The 18612-nt window shown below is 41.1% G+C and overlaps 1 protein-coding gene across 1 annotated transcript; it reads right to left on the reverse strand.

Annotated features, from left to right (window-relative positions):
• Positions 1-1347: 1347 nt before the first annotated feature.
• TMEM175 (transmembrane protein 175) lies at positions 1348-14935 on the reverse strand. The gene is made up of 10 exons (XM_035310081.1): positions 14603-14935; positions 14102-14140; positions 12872-12969; positions 10918-10969; positions 9303-9338; positions 7974-8057; positions 7138-7302; positions 5274-5352; positions 3290-3431; positions 1348-2260 (listed from the first exon to the last, which is right to left on the reverse strand). Exons 1-10 carry the CDS (start codon positions 14765-14767, stop codon positions 1597-1599), a joined length of 1524 nt encoding a protein of 507 aa, XP_035165972.1. The 5' UTR covers positions 14768-14935; the 3' UTR covers positions 1348-1596.
• Between the last annotated feature and the right edge of the window lie 3677 nt (positions 14936-18612).

Raw genomic sequence — 18612 nt, forward strand, 5'->3', positions numbered from 1 at the left:
GTGCTTTTATTAGTTATTAGAATGAAAGAGCAACACGTAACACATCACAGAATCCTACTGCAAATCATTTATCCTAAACCAAGTATAAAACTCCTTGCATATCTAAAGATACTTTTTCACAAGAATTACACAATAAATGACTAAGGATTAGATGTCAGTACCAAGGTGCTTCAAACCAAAAGTACCAATGCTTTCAGACTGACCTGAACTGAAACTAGATATCTGAATTTGTTCTCACTAACCATTACTCCAAGCATTATTTGCCAGAGCACTTTGGCTTTATTTGTTGTTGTTGTTGTTTTTTGTTTTGTGGTGCTTTTTTTTTGAACACCAGAATCCCCCAAATGCTTTTAAACAAAGCATTAAAGCTGTTAGGCACTAAGTACAAGATAAAAACGAACGCCTCTGCCAAAAAGAAATGTAAGGACTTCCATGGTAGCCCTCTGGCTACTAGACAACTTGCCTTCTCCTTCTTGTACAGCTATCTGCATGAAAAAGTTTGAGTATCTGCACATAAGCATAAAACCCCAATGACATCCTGTGGACTAGACCTTCTAACGGTTAGTTTCTTATGCTGTCTTGCTGAATCTCAGTAATCTGTAGGACCACTTTGTTAGCCTCTACTTAGGGACCAACTCAACTCCCTTACCTGACAGGGAATTCTTGTACGGGCCAGAAAAAACAGAATTTTAACAGAATTCAGTATCATGCTTTCAAATTAAGAGAATAAGGCATGAGAACAGACACTAAAAGCCTGAGAAATCCAAAACTCATTTCGGATGTACAGCTGTTTCAGAATGAAGACAAATTTACCTCTAGTCCCACAGCTTTTGAGATTTCTTCCCTTGGGTATATCAAAACTAGTTCATGTAGTCACAGGATCCTCATTTGTTAAATACATCCTTTTGAAAAAGAACAAGTATGACTGAAGAACTTGTATTCAGGCAGCCTGGGAGAAGGCATATGGGTCTCAATTGCAACTTCTATCTAAACTTATGCTCAGAGTCATTCAAAAACAAGTAGTTTTCAAAATGCTACCACAAGTCTGTGGCTAACACAGAAGAGGCATTGTAACCATAAAAAATAAAAATAAAATAAAAAGGGAGACCACCAATCTGTAATACACAAATGTTCTACAGTGATTCACCATCCAGAAAACCAGGTCTTTCCTGGAAATCATGTCTTCCAAACCTCACTCCCTATCTTGTAGCAGCATAACCAGCATCTACACCTGTGTTTGGTTGCCACAATGACTACCACATGTCTGAAAAAAGTCGTTTTGCTGGGTATCTGTGTATTTCATCATCAATCATCACTGCAGTTGTACTTCAAGCAGCATTTGTTTCCAAAAGGTTAATTGTCAAGGTAGGGGAGCATGCTTTCTGTCTTCCCTGCTTAGCTCCTTCTCCCCCACCCCCTTATTTTTTTCAATTACTGTTTTTGCAGATTCTCAAGCATGACCAGCTACAGCTAAAATATGACCCAGTTATGGCAAACACAGGCTTTAATTTAGATCATTACAGATTACACATCAAGACAATGTGAGTTAGAAGAATTGTAGTTAACGTTGCAACTTCACATGCACTGCATGGAAATCTAGGACAGTGTATCAGTAGGAGACAAACATGCCTCCTCCTCTTCTAACAGTACAACCTTCCGCCTGGAGAGAGACATCACAGACTTTATGAGAGTTAGGGAAATTCTAACAAAAATGCGCAAGGCAAGAAAAGCAAATGGGATTACAATCTGCATAAGATGGAAAATTTCTGTGCTAAATTCACTTAACAAGCATGTTAGAAAGAAGGCCCCTAGGCTTACACAAGGGTAGAGAGCTAGCTTGGCAAACATGAAGGCATGCTCCTTGCCACCGTATCTAGCAAAAGGATGCAACGTTTCCCTTTCATGCAGCAGGGCTGTAGTCCATATTGCAAACTGAAATATGCTGGCAAAGAAAGTAATAACACAGCTGACCTGAATGGCTTCTATTTCATTGTGAGACTTCTCTGCAAATTCACTGGTCAGCTGGTAAGCCAGGGGAAGCCCGCCAATGAATGCCAATGAAAGTATATTAAGCAGTCCCATTAATCGCGTAGCTTTCGTTACATATAGGAAAAGTGAGTGATGGACAAACCACAGGAGACCAATTGTTACAAATGAGCCAAAGTAGGCAAGATAGTTTGGCCCATATTCACTTAAAGCTTCAAGAAGGCTTCCATGAAACTTCTCTCTCACTTCTCTTGGATCAGGGACATTGTCTTCACTGTGGAGAGAAAACTTACTTTACTTCAAATGTTAGTTTTATAAAAACACACCCGGAGAAACAATTAAGAATTTTGTTTTAATCTGGGCACATAGGAAAGAAAAGGCATCCCCTCTGTAGTTCTCTAATTTGTACCTCAAAAGAAGCATTTCAAATAAAAGTTCAGGAATTAATTTAAATCTGAAAGGAAATACAAAAGTAAATTGGCTTTCCTTTAGGTTAATGTAATAAAGCTGCCACAGGGACTAAGCAGCTTTTGTTGGTAAAAGCCTTTTATCTGATGTCCTGGTTTCAGTTAGGACAGTTATTTTTCCTCCTAGTAGCTGGTAGGGTGCTATGTTTTGGATTAGGATGAGAAGAGTGCTGATAACATGCTGATGTTTTAATTGCTGCAGAGCAATGCTTACACATTGAGGGGACAAACCCAGGACAGCTGACCCAAACTGGCCAAAGGGGTATTCCATACCATCTGACGTCATGCTAAACAATATATAGGGGTGGCTAGCCGGGCTGGGGGGGCCGGCTGCTCGGGGTTGGGCTGGGCATCGGTCAGCGGGTGGTGAGCAATTGCATTGTGCATCACTTGTTTGTACATATTATCATTATTATTTTCTATCTTAATAAACTGTCTTTATCTCAACTCACAGGCTTCACTTTCCCGTTTCTCTCCCCCATCCCAGAGAGGGAGGGGGGAGGGTGAGCGAACGGCTGTGTGGTGTTTAGCTGCCAGCCAGGTTAAACCACAACATCTGAAAACACATCTAAACATAAAGGAAACTTTGTCCTTCAAGACTCTGCAACCCAATATACATTAAATAGACTACTGATCACTACTTCTGAAATGTGGGAGCTAAAAATATCTTCCATTTGTGCTCTGCAACTTTCCAGAAAATCACACTGGAGGTTACCACTACAGGCTTTAGAAGTAAAAGACAATGCTTGGTTAGTTTAAATTCCTCAAATATTATATATAGACATGAATTGGCATTATAGTTAACAAAAATTGTCAGAGGCAACAGAAAGCCTTACCATATATCCAAAATGAGCAAGGTTGCTACAATGGCATAGACTCCATCGCTGAATGCTTCTACCCGTTCCTTACTCAGAGGCTCACTAAGGTAAAAACTAAAGGTCTCTAAGCTATGGTGTTCCTCTTCTTCATTTCTCTGACCTGGAAAACAAACCTGGATGTATACTACTGAACGACAAATCAGACAGTACCAAGCAAGGTAGTTAAAGCATTAAAAAACAAACAAACAACAACAACAAAAAAACAAGAACACTGACAAAAAAAAACCTACTGTGATCTCCCCTTTTCTTTCTCCCCACCCTTCAAAATCTTTCCATAGAAAGAAGGGTGCTGTTCATCCACACGTCACTCATTCCACTTTTTTTTTCTGCAGCTGTGGCTCTCCCTGAAGTTTATGTTGCTTTCATACAGAACGAGCACAACAGAGACAAAAATGCCCTGTCCTTTAAACTGTATGGCAGACCATTTCCACCAAATGAATAAGGGCCCAAAGCTCTAACTGAACAAAATATTTTTGCTAAACAAATCAGATGCTGTGCCAGAAGGGCACAGGAAGGCTTCCCCAGGAAGCCCTGATAACTGTAGGTCCCCAAAGACACTGTGGAGAAGTTATACTGCATGGGAGGAAAAAGCTCACTGCAGAATCAGGGCTGCACTGGCACATGAGATCACCTGCTTTAAAATAAATCCAGCCTTTCGCCAAAAGATGGGGCTCTGGAGCTTTTAAGGAAAACGCCAAACTCATCCCTAAAGACTGAGCTTTGAATTGCCCAGCTAGCCAAGCTGCACCACCTCAGGAGTATAGATTTGATGAAGAAAAAGCCTGCAGTTTCCAGAATTAAAGGGAGAAACTCAATTAAAAAGCAAGTGTAAACACATCACAATCAATATAGCAGTAAATTATGTTAGCCACCTGACAGGGTTAGACAAATACAGCCTTGACCTGGCTGTGAACAGCAGTGTCCCCACTGCAGCAGGCACAGCAAAATATCTCTGCCGATTTGTTCTCCGGATCTGAGACTCTGGCTTCAGCTGTTTCAGAGCGTTTCTGCCTGCCTTATCCTGCTCCTGCAAGGCAGAATCAAATAGGCTCCTATTTGTAGCAAACAAAGATGGACTTGTCCTGGGCTAAAATGGAGCAGCAGAGGCACAAAGGTGTTACTCTGCTGACTCACCTATGCAGTGCTTATTCCAAAGACATACATCTGTTTTGTATTTTTCTGGTCAGTTAATACTGCTCCCAAAGGAGGACAGTCCCCCTTTTGGCTGAATAGCTTGCATAGTAACACCTCCTCTTTTATTTTGGCTCCTGAAACATCTTTCCTCAACGGAGTCTCAGCAGAGCTAAATAGCACAACTGGCTGTTGGCAGGGTTATGCAATGGTTAGTGTTGACAGAAAGGGGGCAGAAGGAACCTCAGCAAGGAGCATGAGGGAAGGCAGCATGGGTTGAGGCTGTCTTTAGCCATGTGTGAATTTAAACCCTTAGGCCACAGCAGGTAGATTAGTAAAGCATAATGCACTAAACAGTTACTTATGCTAGAGGTGTTTCAATTATATATCTGCTTGTCACAAACTCTCAAACATGCTGCTGATTGCTGGTTTGAGAATGTGGGACCATACGGCACTGCTGGAAAATGATACAGGTGTAGAGCTTGCTTTCTGTATTTTTCTGTCCTTGTGCTCCTCTTTTAGAAGGCAAAAGGGATAGATGGCCTGCAGCCGTCATTCAGGAAAAAACTGAGAGGTTTTGCTTTCAGAAACAACTTAGTAATGCATACTTTGCATATATCTATTAGTAAATTAAAGGGAAAGCAGGCAGCTATTGAGAAACTGGAAGCAAAGCAATGAAACACCAAATCACTGTATTCCAAGAGTGAAATTGGAAGCAGAATTAAAGTTACTTCATTCCATGCTATTTGGATAACATGTAGACAACCTAATAACATATATGAATATACTCCCTAGAAATGCTCTTACTCACCCAAAATCTTGGTTTTACACCATGTAATGAATCGAGAGAGATGCGGAAAAACGATCACAAGCCCAAGAAGTACGTAAGACTATGGAGAGAAAAATAGAGTTTAAATTTAGTTATCAAAATGTAAATTTATTTTTAAGTTTAAACTATTATTCTCAACCTTTATGTATAATCACGTTGAGAAAAAAAAAAAAAAAACAAACTTGATTTTATGACATGGAAATGACTCACCTGAAATCAACATGCACCTCTTGAATATTACATGTGCAGCCTAGTGCTTTTTGATAGCTAGTTTAGTTTTGATAGCTAGTTTAGTACCAGGTATGAGTACTAAGTTGAAACAGGAAGGGAAATAATCCTGCTAACAAATGCGGTAAGGATTTCTCAGGAGGCTGGAGAACCATCAGATGTTTCTAATATTATCTGTCACTTGCCACTCAACCTGAAATGTCAAGTTTGCCTGCTAAAACTCCTAAGCCCCCCTGCATTGTGCTGGCAAGTTATTTGGATATCAATGCAATGACGTGATCAGGAAATGGCTGTAGGCAACAAAACTGGAAAACAAACAAACAAAAAAGCATAAAATACTTTCTTTGGTGGAGTCACGTTTGTAATTCCAGCAGGCTGCACAAAAAGATGTATTGAAATGAGGTGATGGAGGGTGGTGGCAGGGAAGAGGGTATAAAGGTTTCTTAAGCTAAGACAAACAGCTGTGAGGAATATTCTCACGGACAGAGCAGTTTGCAGATTTTGACCAGCATTCTGTAAAAACTTCATAAAATTATTTGAATCTCTGCTGGTTCCCTTATGTCTTTGATGAAGGCAGAAGCTCTGTTGAGCATCTCTGTGGAGAGTCGTTATTAAAAAAATACCCTATCTCTCTGAAATTTGAATACATCCATCTCAACAAGTTCCCTAAAAAAAGAGCATGATTTAAGTGTCTGTCTCCTGAACTTTACACGCTTTTTGAAGTGTGTAACTGTCTCTGCCCTGCTGTACTTGGGGGGCAATTTGCACATGCTGCATGTCTCTGTGTACTACTTCTGTCCAAAAGACAGTGAGTCATACGTGGTTCACAGGCTGCACAAGTCTAAGCACAAGAGCAACCTGGAGATTAATTTGACTGATGTTAATTAAAATAATACTAGTGAAGAAGAGATGGAGAAGGAAATAACAGGAAAGACTGAGATGAGGAGAGTATTTTATTAAAATTGGTTATTTTCATGCTTGGACTCTTAATTGTCTCTTTTATCAATAGTAACCCACTATCTCCCAAATGTTGTGGTTTAAACACTGATTAATTTCCGTGGTTATTGATATGCAGATGCAACCTTACCACTTATTAAAGATGGCCGAGGCTGCCGTAAGAGCAGGCTGTAGTGCAAAACATTTGTTTTGAGATGCAGGTTGGCTAACTGGTCTATTTATTCAACTTGTTGTTACACCTTCTGAGTGTAGCAGTTATATTCACCTATCTTCAGCTGTGCAATGTGATGTTTATTTCATGTAACCTTTCACATTATCTCACCAACTTATGATAAGCAAGATGCTGTTACAGTTTAGAAGATCTGCTTCTGAAGAGTAATTAACGGAATCATTATGGAAACCAAAGCTAAGCAAGTAAAGCAAATACTGTAGCAGAATATTCTTTCAAAGCCTATGCAAAATTCTCATATCAAACTACAGATCGGCCTGTACGAATTGAAAACATCCAACGCAAAACAGCAACCATGATATAACATCACCACGGAACCAGCAACTGAGAGTCTGAATATTTAACGGGGATACCATTATTTTAACACACAGGCATAAACACAGGTAATACAAACTGCTGTGCCCAAGTACTCTGTTAACTGGGAGAACTCACCAAAGGAATAAAGAAAAAGGAAAAGATGGCTGCTAAAAAACATAAAATCGGTCCTCTTAGGATAATCTTCAAGATATGACGTTTATAGAAATTCTGATTTTCAGACACTTGTATCTGTTGATTCAGTAAGTGTGGGTGATAGAATCCATATACTACTATCACAGCCTGCAAGGAGAAGAACATTACTGAAGGTAATACGCACACAAGTACACGCAGCATTTCAGCTACATAACCACAAAGCTATAAATCAACAAATTCTAGAACACATTCAACCTTATTTTTCACTCCCACATGGAGGACCTGTCTTAGAAACGCTGAGATTTCACAGTTTTCTGTGTATCAGGATTTAAGCTTCCTCTGCAGAGCTTGACATGACCATGGATCTTACATGAAGAAGGCATGCTTCCACAGCAAGGAACAGACAATGACAAGGCATTGTTCCAGGCAAAAAAACAGTGCCATGCTAAGTACTTAGTACTGAGTCAGAAAGCCTCTCTTCTGCTCACTCAGACATTGCTGTGTGGCTCAATGGGAACTTCAGCAGGAAAGGTCTACTGCTATTTCATCAATGTGCTTTTAAAGAGAGGGAAGAAATTCTGTGGACTTTGAGATCAGCTGATTTAGTTGCATATGTCAGTTTCACAGGACAGTGGCAATCATCTCATTAACAGGTATTTTCTTACGGCAACAGGCACAGCTTTGAAAAATAGTGCTATACAAACAAACAAAAAAAAAACATTTGGCAATTTATATCCACAGTTAATAAACCTTATTTTAGTTCCACCCAATAGAATCTAGCCTCTGAACGTGAAAAGGTAAGGGGATAGCTTTAATACCTGTATAAGGCCAATGACAACAGCACAGACACTGAACAGGAAAATTCCAAAAGGTACTTCTGGAAAGGAGGCCATTAAGGAAAACTAGAAAAAATGCAACCAGATCAAACATGTAATTAGGAAGCAACGTAGGAATAATAACAGAGAAAAGGGAGTATTCTTCATTCAATACTGAAACTTTAAAACATAAATAATACTTGGCTTTTTTATATAATTCCACTAAATGCAGTTTCTAGCCACAAACACATGCAAGCATCCCAACAGAGGGTATCTGGATAGATGGCTTTGCTCATATGCAGATACTGCTGAAATTTAACCCCTCTAATGCTATGTCTTCTTAATAACTACAGGCTGATTTGCAGCTGAGCATAAAGTTTAACATTTTCAGCTGAATATTCTTGATATTAGGATAACTTTTTGAATCTTTTTATTTCTCTACCTCCAGGGCTGCCTCTTGTATTAATTTCTCCAGCTTCATTAGGTGAGATCAAAAAAAAAAAAAAAAAAAAAGCAGGGAGTAGTATTAGGTAACACGATGGCTAACTTTCCAAAAATTATTTCAGCTTGGAGGCAAAGGAAGAAGTATGTGCTCTTGCTGATAAAGGCCCTTTTGCTGACCGCAGCTTTATTCTTTGCAGATTAATACATAACACAGATACCTCCATGGAGAAACAGGTACCTGTCCTATAAATCTGTTCTAAATATACAATAAAAGTCAAGAACCATTTTAAGCAACTGTTTTGTTCTGCTAATTAATGGTGATCGATTCTTGTTGGATCTAAAGGTCATCTGTCCAGAAATTGTGTAGAACATCAAATCTGCAGATTTAAAAAGTAGATAATTGTTTGCTAGAACCACCACTGCTAAATGAGCCACAAGTGATACCAAAAACTCTCTGAAGGTTACAAGGGTAAAAGATTACACTATCTAAAGAGAAGTTTGAAACACAGGTTTAGTTCCCTTATAAAATTCAAAATTCTCATTGGTAAACTTGGACATTCAATTCATCTGCTTCTTTTAAATAAAACCTGGGAAATTATGGCTTTCCACGATTATAAGTTATCTTCCACATGACCCACTTTCTGCCAGGCCTACATATGACATGCAGGACATGAAGAATTTTCAGAAAATTCTTCAAGATTTTTTCTGATGAATTTTAAGAAACTAAGGATTAATGCACTAATTATAAAATTAACTACTAGAATGGATTCAGGTTTTACACTATAATAATGCTCTCCTGGCTTTCTGAATACTTTGGTATAATCTCTCCAAATAAAGAAAAAAAACCCTGTAATATAAATGTATGTCAAATTTTAGAGAAGTACTTACGGTGTATGGCAAGAAAGTTATGATCATCATACAAGCCTAAAGAAAAGAAAAAAAAGTGTGCTGAAACACTAGGTGAACTACAAGCAAGCAATACCACCACACCGCCAGTTCTGTACACAACTTCAAGGTTTGCTATCCAAAACGTACACCCTTATTTTAGAAAATACTACGGTTTTGTTAACAGTACCACAGATAAATCTTTTCTTACAGATCCTAGCATACTTCTCATTGGACTAGCAACGCCAAAAATACCACACATCCTAAGGAGGTGCTCCTGATTTCCCTTGTCAAAGCCATTAATTTCTTTTTTTCAAATATAAGCTAAGGAAAAACAAACAAAAAAATCTAAAGCAGACAGAAATGATGATCAGAGGGCTGGAACACCTTTCTCCCCCATGAAGAAATGCTGCATGATCTGGGGCTGCCCAGCCTGGAGAAGAGAAGGTTCCAGGGAGACCTCATTGTGGCCTGTTAGTACTTAAAGGGGTCTTATAAAAAGGATGGAGAGGGACTCTACTCAAGTAGATAATGATAGGACAAGGGGGAATGGTCTTAAAACTAAGAGGATAGATTTAGATTAGACATTAGCAAGAAATTCTTCACTGTAAGGGCTATGAGTCTGGCACAGGCTGCCCAGAGAAGCTGTGGATGCCCCATCCCTGGAGATGTTCAAGGCCAGGCGGGATGGAGCCTTGGCCAACCTGATCTAGTGGGTGGCATCGCTGTGCGTGGCAGGGGGGCTGGAGTTGGATGATCTTTAAGGTCTCCTTCAATCCAAGCCATTCTATGGTTCTATGAACGCACTGCTTTGAAAGCTAAATTAGAGAAGAATTAAATGCCTTAAACGATTTTTCTTACATAAATTCCCATAGTGTTCTCACAGAATTTAAACTCAATATTTTCAAGTCACAGAAGTTAAATGAACTGTGTAATTGTACATTGTCAAGAGAACAGAATTTAAGCAACATAGTAAAAATACAATGCTCTAGCTGAAACCAAAAATGCACTCTCTGTTGCAGCATCCAATTACAACTAATTGCAACCAAGGTATGACAAGGTGGCTCATTAAAAAAATACACACCCAAATAAATGAAGATTTTTTAACAGATAAGATTTAGGAAAGAGTAAATCTCAAAACACTGCATCAGAGACTAGTCTCTCAGATGTAGTTTTTTTTAAGATTGTGTTTCAAATAAGCTTCACAATGAATTTCTGGGTAACTTAAACAGTGACTGAAACCATAACTGCAACTCAAACCCACAGCTATGATTTTTGCCACAAAAGACACAGAAGTCTGGAGGAAAAAAGCCACACAGACCAGCAAAGTCAAAAGCTTGATGCCTAGGTGCCTCTTCAGTTCCCTCAGATGAACTTCCACCTAACCTGGTGCAGATCTTTTGGTTTACAATGCAAGTGCAGCATGTGCAAGTTAAAAGCAAGTTAGTTATCAAACACATGCTTTGGCAAAGGGGAATTAAAGCCCTCTGTACCTTCTTGGCTTTGAAATTTGGTGGAATTGATTTAAATTAGGAACATTCTGTCATGTGCAGGCAGTCTAAAGAAAAAGTGACCTATACTTGGTAGTTAATCACCAAGTATGTTGGGTAAGACTCACCAGATTTAAAAGAGCAAGGACATCATCTATAAGTTCTATCACCTGAAACAACCTGTCAAGGCAAGTTAAGATACCGTGAACAAGCCAGCTCCCATAACATGTTACAACATTGCGTATAAATTATACATTTGTTGTACTGTAGGGGAACCTGATTTCCTTTACTTCAGAATTTATGCAAGCAGTCCAAGTGCTACCAAAACATTAACTCAAACATGGAAGTCACTGGTTAGAAAAAAAAATAAATTGAAAAGTTAGATATGAACAGTCAAGTTCAATCACAGAAAAGTTGTTAGGAACCCCATTTCTATTTGAAGGGCAAGTGGCATAAGATGTATCAAACTGACCTCTTATTTTTTTTTATTATTTTTTTTGGCTCTATCCTTCCTCTGCACTTGTAATTGTATCTTTACTGTGAGGTAAATTTAACTGTTGTTAGGAGCCAATTCATGCATGAAACAGTAGTCAAGACGGCAATTCTGACACATCAAGTAAGACACCAAAATCCTAACAATGCAGAGAACTACAAATGGGTATCACACTTTGAAAAATGGAAGACAGGAGGTAATTACAGGTTGCGCCTCTGACAGAATAGGATCAATCCACTTAGTTAAAAGAAAAAAAAGTGGTAATATTTGTTTACATGATAAATCAAACAAGCACTGCCACAATTCTTGAAAGCGTCCCATCCCTGTAAGTGTTCAAGGCCAGGCTGGATGGGGCTTTGAGCAACCTGGTCTGGTGGGAGGTGTCCCTGCCCATGTAAAGGGGGAGGGAATTAGATGGTATTTAAGCTCCGTTCCAAATCAAACCATTCTATGACCCTATGATTCCAGTACTTCAGAGAGTAAACTACAGAGCTGCCTTGATTTTTAGCTTGACTGAGGGGATTTTAGCAATACAATAGAGATAACTTTTATCCAGGCCATGTTTCCTTTAAAACTATCCTATCTATTCACAGCTTTCTAATATATGCTGACTTAGAAATTAATAAGGTTTAATTACACTTTATGTTTTCCTTGAGTTTTACGAGGCTGTCACTTTACCCAGAGAGAAGTACAACAACTAAAGACAAACAACCACGTTCCAGCTCACCTGTTAACACTGCAAGGTGTTCACTAGAGGTAAACATATCAGATTTGAAAAACAAAATGTAGCTCTGGGTTATAGCTGTTTGCTATTTAATTACTGTGAATACTTGGAAGTATTACCAAGAATCCAGGTTATTAGGAAAAAAAATGACAAATTAGAACTGCCTCCATACAACTGAGCTCTAAAGAAAGCAATGTAATTTTAGTTTTTAGTAACTGCATTAGAACACAATCCAAACTGGCTTTAATAGAATGGATTTGTAAAGAGGACAAGCTTACCTTGTTCTTAAGAATAAAAACCCTCAGAATACTATGGCAGAAGAAAAAAAATGCTTGCTGCCTACCCCCACAAAATGCCTGCATATTAATTTATTTTTGACTACTAAGGTACACGTAAGTGGCAAAATGGCAGTGTCCACAGCTCTGAAAAATGCAGCATCTGCAACATCACAGCTAATTTTGTAAGACGCACTACTGAGGACTGAAAAAAACAACTTTTATGCCAGCAGTCCTATCTGAATTCCTCTATTTGTGCATCACACAACTTAGAGAGTCATGCTTTTTCAGCATACTTTTAAGTTTAATTCCATCAAGAATATTAAGTGAAATGAAGAGTAACTCTGAATTTGAGGACATATGATGCGTGTTTTTCTTTGTATCACAGTTTCTAGAGTGTAGAAATACATTAAGTCACTGATTAGGATAGCGCTTTTTACAGTGTATTTTTATAATTACTATCCAACAACAGGAAATCCAGAAATCCAGCAACACAAAAATGCATCAGACAGAAGGTGATCTTCTGCCCTTTTAAACAACAGCTTTTCTTCAACTCTGTAGTGGAGTTAAACATTTTTCCTTGTTCCTACCTTACATGAGCTGCCCATGCCACTGTGACTATTAAGAAGGTCATCAAGTAGACTGCAATTTTTGTTAGAAGAAGTTGCTGAACGCTTTCACCTAGTTTCTGAAACAAAATAAAAAGTGACACCCAGACAAAAAGAAAAAATAGTTATTTTCTGAAAGTATTAGCCATACTTACAAATGGGAATGACATGCAGTCATACACAATATGTTTTGAAAATGCTTCCCAGTAATGCAGTTTTCCTCCAACAGTTTTTTTTTTTTACCATCACGCAGACGAATTGTATTAGACACTGATAAGTATGCTGAAATGTGTAGTTAATGGACTACGATATTCCAACACAGCTCTTCAATCTGTAAAATCTAGGCTTTCCAAACTTCAGTTCACCCTTTGATTCATTCATGCACTCTCACATTGCCGTTACTGTGATAACGCATTTTGGAGGAGGGCTGGCTAAAAAACATCCCTATTATTTCCTTAACACTGACTTCTGAAGTAAAAGCGTCATGCAGATTTTCATATGATGATTATTCACCATGAGGCAGGGAAGGGCTCAACCGCATCAATTTTGCGCCTACCACCACAACGTCACAATGGATTAAAGAGACTGATGCCGTGTATTTGCTGGACCTTACCTGAGTTTCCTAAACTGACTGAGGCAAAACATTCAATATTGAGTCTAGCTCTGTTTTTAAGAGCAGACAAACAAGTTGTGATTAAAAAAATCATGATTCTCCTCAAAAGATTAGATTGTATTGCCCAACACTCCTGCTTCTTTCTGATTTAATTTTCTGCAGTCCCTTTTTTTTATTCTGATTACAGCTGTGATTAAACTGATCTTAAAGCCAGCATCCAGGTTGCACTACATTAAGTGGCTTCTCTAGCTGATTACGTATTACAAACAAGAGATGATGTTTTCTGGAAGATGCTTTGGTCTGACAGGTAATTTATCTTCATGCAAAAGTAACTGTCCAAAATCTGTGACGTGTATATCATATACATCTCATTCAGGCTTTATCTTGTGACTCCTGTAGATTACACACACCTCCAGTATTTAAATTTTTCACCTCGAGTCCAACAGCTCCTCCTCCCAGAGGAAATTTCTGTTAGCTTTAATGCTATTTAGCTTTCTTTTTAAAGTCTGGAACTCAAACTGAAGCGGGGCGTTAAATTAGGATGTTACATGCATTCACAAAGATACCAGAAACAACAAAAAAAACAACAGAAGGGATACCTGATCGGGATGTATTTTTGTGTGGGCCACAGGCAAAATCTGAAATAACAAAGCCCAATTAGTACACACGCAGGTCTCTTCCTTGCTCAGAACTTGAATGAAATCTGAACAAAACTTCAGACGGCTGCAGATACTCATGGCTCGAGCAGTCCTACCCGAGTTCCTCTATTTGTGTATCACAAATACAGGAGTAACCCGCAGCTCTGTGAGACGAAACCATTTTTCTGCCGAACAGAGCCGACTCAGTCCCTCTCCCCCACCCCCCGGGCGTACTTTTCCACAGACACCGCTCGCAGGGCTGCTCACCGCGCACCCCCCCGGCTCCCAAGCCGGTCCCTACAGACCCGGGCAGCGCCGCAGGGCTGGGCTGGGGGAGGAGGGGCAGGCAAGCACCCCGCGGCACCCAGCAGGGCTCGGGGCCGGGAGGCTGCTGCCTGCAGGCACGGCAGCAGCCCGGCACCGAGCCCCGCCGCCCCGCCGCGTCCCGGGCCCGGGGCTCACCATCACGGTGGCGATGATGGAGAGCAGCGCGTCGCTGTAGGCCAGCAGCCGGTGCGACGTCTGCGTGCTGCTGCCCAGGTCCAGGTCCAGCGCCCGGCCGCGCACCGGCACCGGCTCCCCCGACCCGGGGCCGGGTCCCGGCGCGGCGGCCCGCGGAGCCGACATGGGCCCGCCGGCAGCGAGCGACTCCCGCGGCGCGGCGGCGCTGCCCGGCCGCCAACCGGGCCCGAGAGAGGCCGGCCCCGCCGGGCAGGCGGCGAGGAAAACGCCCCCGGGGGCCGGCGTGGTGTGGGGTTCTGGTGCGTGGCCCTGCCCCGCCGCTCGCCGCGGCCCCGGCACGGGATTGCTCCGCTGGTTGGTTCAGCGCGGAGCAGAGCAGGCCGAGGGGAGGCCTCATGGCGGCCTGCAGCTCCCTCACGAGGGGAGCGGAGGGGCAGGCGCTGAGCTCTGCTCTCTGGGGACAGCGACAGGACCCGAGGGAACGGCATGGAGCTGGGACAGGGGAGGGTCAGGCTGGGGGTTAGGGAAAGGTTCTGCACCCAGAGGGTGGTTGGGCACTGGGACAGGCTCCCCAGGGCAGTGGTCACAGCACCCAGCCTACTGTGGACTTCTGAAGCTCTTCCCATATTACTTGGAAAAACTCCCCATGTGATCCTGTGGCCTGAAGGAGGAAATCCTCAAAAATATCCTCTGCAGCGAGACGGATGAACAGTTATGGGGGCAACTTGTGTTGTCATTCGAAATAGCTAAATAAATATGAATTAAGAATGATTTTCCTTAGGTCTGGGAATGCCAGTGCAAGTATCTTGAATTCTTAAAGTTGATGCCTGATACAGGTGACTTGAGTTGGTGGGCTCAGGGGAAGCAAGTAAATGATGTGTATGGAAGCAAGCAAATGATGTGTATGGAAGATGCCTTATGGTACAGCAAAACTCTTCACAACTAATACATACACACCAAAAATTACACTTCACAGAGGCTGTAATGTTCAAAAATTCTCAGTTTTGTTTATAAATCAGATTTTAAAAACTGTGCGTGAATTCCAAAGTCTTTTTTGTTTGTTTTGTTTTAAGTTAATTTTGTTTTATTACTGGCCTAACTAGCCTTGTTTTCTCACTTCATATCATTTGCTTTATGTACTTTGTTCTGTCCTTTGGAGCTGTGAACTGGAGGCTTTTGGTTTATGTTCATGGTTTTATCTTGTTGGCATTTAGTTCATACCACGATAGTCTGCCTGGAATACATAGGCTTTCAGTGAAGTTGTGCTCTAGCTGATGTGATTCAAACACTATTGCAAAGTGGTTTTATTGCACAGAACCACTTTCATTGTTAGTCTTTTCTTGTAACTGAAAGGGAATATTCCCAAATTTGTGATAGATTTTAGTCTGGAAGTATCTTATCATCATCATCATCATCATATTATTATTATTATTATTATTTTCCCCAGTTCCTAGAAGAGCTATTCTCCAAATAGTGGATTTCATCTAAGACCTCTCAGAGAAGAAGCCAAGAACTGAAATTGCTTGCCCACACTGCTGGGGTGAAAATGTTCTAGGTTTGGAGAAATTCAAATCTGAGAATGCACTGAGAGTGTGGTCTAACTCATAAACAACTGGCTGTGCTTACTGACTGGAATTAGATATCCAAGATGGTCTAGACTGAAAAAAAACATCAAAACATAAGATTTTGCACTCTTGCAGTAGAAGGTGCTGCTTCCAGTAATCAGTAATTGATTTTCCTCAGTTCCTGTATCAACTGAAGCAAAACGTACAGAGGTTAGATCAGAAATAAGTTCCTGTGCATACACTACATTGGAATGAAATTACGATAGACATCTTGAAAGGAATATTTCAGCAGGTATGCTAGAAACGCTGTGGAAATCTCTGAAATTTATAAATAGGAGTTGGAAATTAGACTGTAGGATCTAGGCAACAGTTGCAAGAACTTGTGGAAGTCACTCAGGTATGCCTCAGGCTCTGCTGGGGTGTTTCTACACGTGCTGGAAGTTTGCTTTTAAATGAATTGCGGTCTGCAGGGAGGTGGGTGGATGTTACAGACCTGCCTGGATTCCACAACTGATCAGCCTGAGACAGTGAAACACAGTCCTCCAGGAAAGAAGAATGTGAAACGAGATGAGAATCTTGTCTGCACCCAGAAGGAAGAAAAGGCAGAGGAGAGAGCTGCAAAGCTGCAAGGTGTCACCTGTAAAAGGGTAACAGCTAAGCAGCTTTGTAACATGTACGGGGAGACTTGTGAGGAACTGGAACAGGCTAGCAAGGGACCTTAGCAAAGAACGGTCTGGGAAATCACCTGAGAAATTTTTGTGGAGTGCCAGCAACAATCCAGAGAGCAGGTCCTGAGTAAATTTTCCTATTAGAACAGCATTTGTTCTGCAGAAGTCTCCTGAAGCCGGTACGTAAATTGTGACTGATACCCCTTGTCCCTAACCCCCTGTAATATGGTTAGCATAACCAACAGCAAGGCAAACAGCCATAATATATAAATCAGCTGGTTTTGTATCACCCCCCCACTGCCCTGGCACCTGGGTGTGTTGACAGCCATTAGCAGGCAAGCCTCCTGCTGACGGTGTGATTAAGCCCATCGGTGTTATCAAAGCCTGGGTGCTGGGCCACCAGCATGTGGTGACACCTATCATGGAGCAGGGACGCCTAACAGCACATGAGATATTGCCTCTAAATTCAAGCAGCAGTAACCCCTCAGTGGGGCTTAGACTGGAACTGCTGCTGGACAGCAAAACCTTTCATCCCCATGTGGCCAGGGACACCTCCACCATCATCTTCTTCCTCTGAGGATTGAGCGAGTGACTCGCGTTCTTTTAGGTAAAGTCTGAATGCGGAGTATGATCGTTGTATTATATGCTGATTATTAAGAATTTGACATATGATCTGCAGAGGGTCCAGGTGGCTGAGAAGTCTAAGTAACTAAGAATTCTACATAATAAGATAGCTATGTTAATTACTGGGAATTCTGCATTAACTGTAAGCTAAGCACTAGACATTTTAAATAGGAATAAGATCCGCTATAAGATTGCTAAAGTTTTAATTTAATAATAAATCAATAATTCTGACCAAAACCATATGGCCGTTCTTCATTCTGCCAAGGATCCCCAGAAGAACCTTCCTGTCCCCTGTAGCCTCAGGTGACGTTTGTTTTGGGCTGACCTGAATGGTCTGAGCTGCAGTACATGTTGTTAAACTGAGCAAAGTGACCAAGACGTAATAACTACTTGAGCTGTGAGATCTCAGAAAGCTGAATTTATTTTTATAAGCAAGTTGAAGTAAAGTGTTGTATTGATGATGGAAGAAAATAGCAGCACCATGGCGAAAAAACGTTTGTAAAACAACATGGGGGAAGCCTTTGGCTGGAAAACTGAAATGGTGTGCCAAATACAAGCAGAGTATGTGTGGACTTCTGTCAGGATTGTTACAGTTCTATGGCTCCAACTGCAATTTCTTTGTGAGATCCTGGGCTGCAGAGCAATACTGGAAGCGCAGCTGCTGAAGTGGTTACATTTGTAAAAGGTCTTCTGGATCATCTCTCCGTTTTCCCTAACAGCTGTTTGAATCTAGTGACACCAGCAGTGTTTTTTACACTCGGTCAAGAAGCATTAGCAAGTGAGGCAAAGGAAAACATGATTGTTAGAGAAGCAGTTCACATTGTCAGAGAAAATTCACCAGTGATAGACGAATATTGGCTGGCATAGCTGCCTTGTAAAATACAACTTCCCCGTCATAGGCAACAGAACAGGTTTGGTACAGGAGACGTAATTTAATTTATTGCCAATTACCAAACTTAATTACTGATTCTGGTATTGAAAAATGATAAACACTTACTGAAAGCATCCCAACTACCATCTGGACACTTCCCCTCCCTGTTTCCTGGCGTCATTCACAGAATCACAGAATTGCAGGGGTTCAAAGGGACCTCTGGAGACCACTGAGTCAACACCCGGGGGGGGGGGGGGGGGGGGGGGGGGGGGGGGGGGGGGG

This window comes from Oxyura jamaicensis, chromosome Z (assembly GCF_011077185.1).
Source record: "Oxyura jamaicensis isolate SHBP4307 breed ruddy duck chromosome Z, BPBGC_Ojam_1.0, whole genome shotgun sequence".
NCBI lineage: Eukaryota > Metazoa > Chordata > Aves > Anseriformes > Anatidae > Oxyura > Oxyura jamaicensis.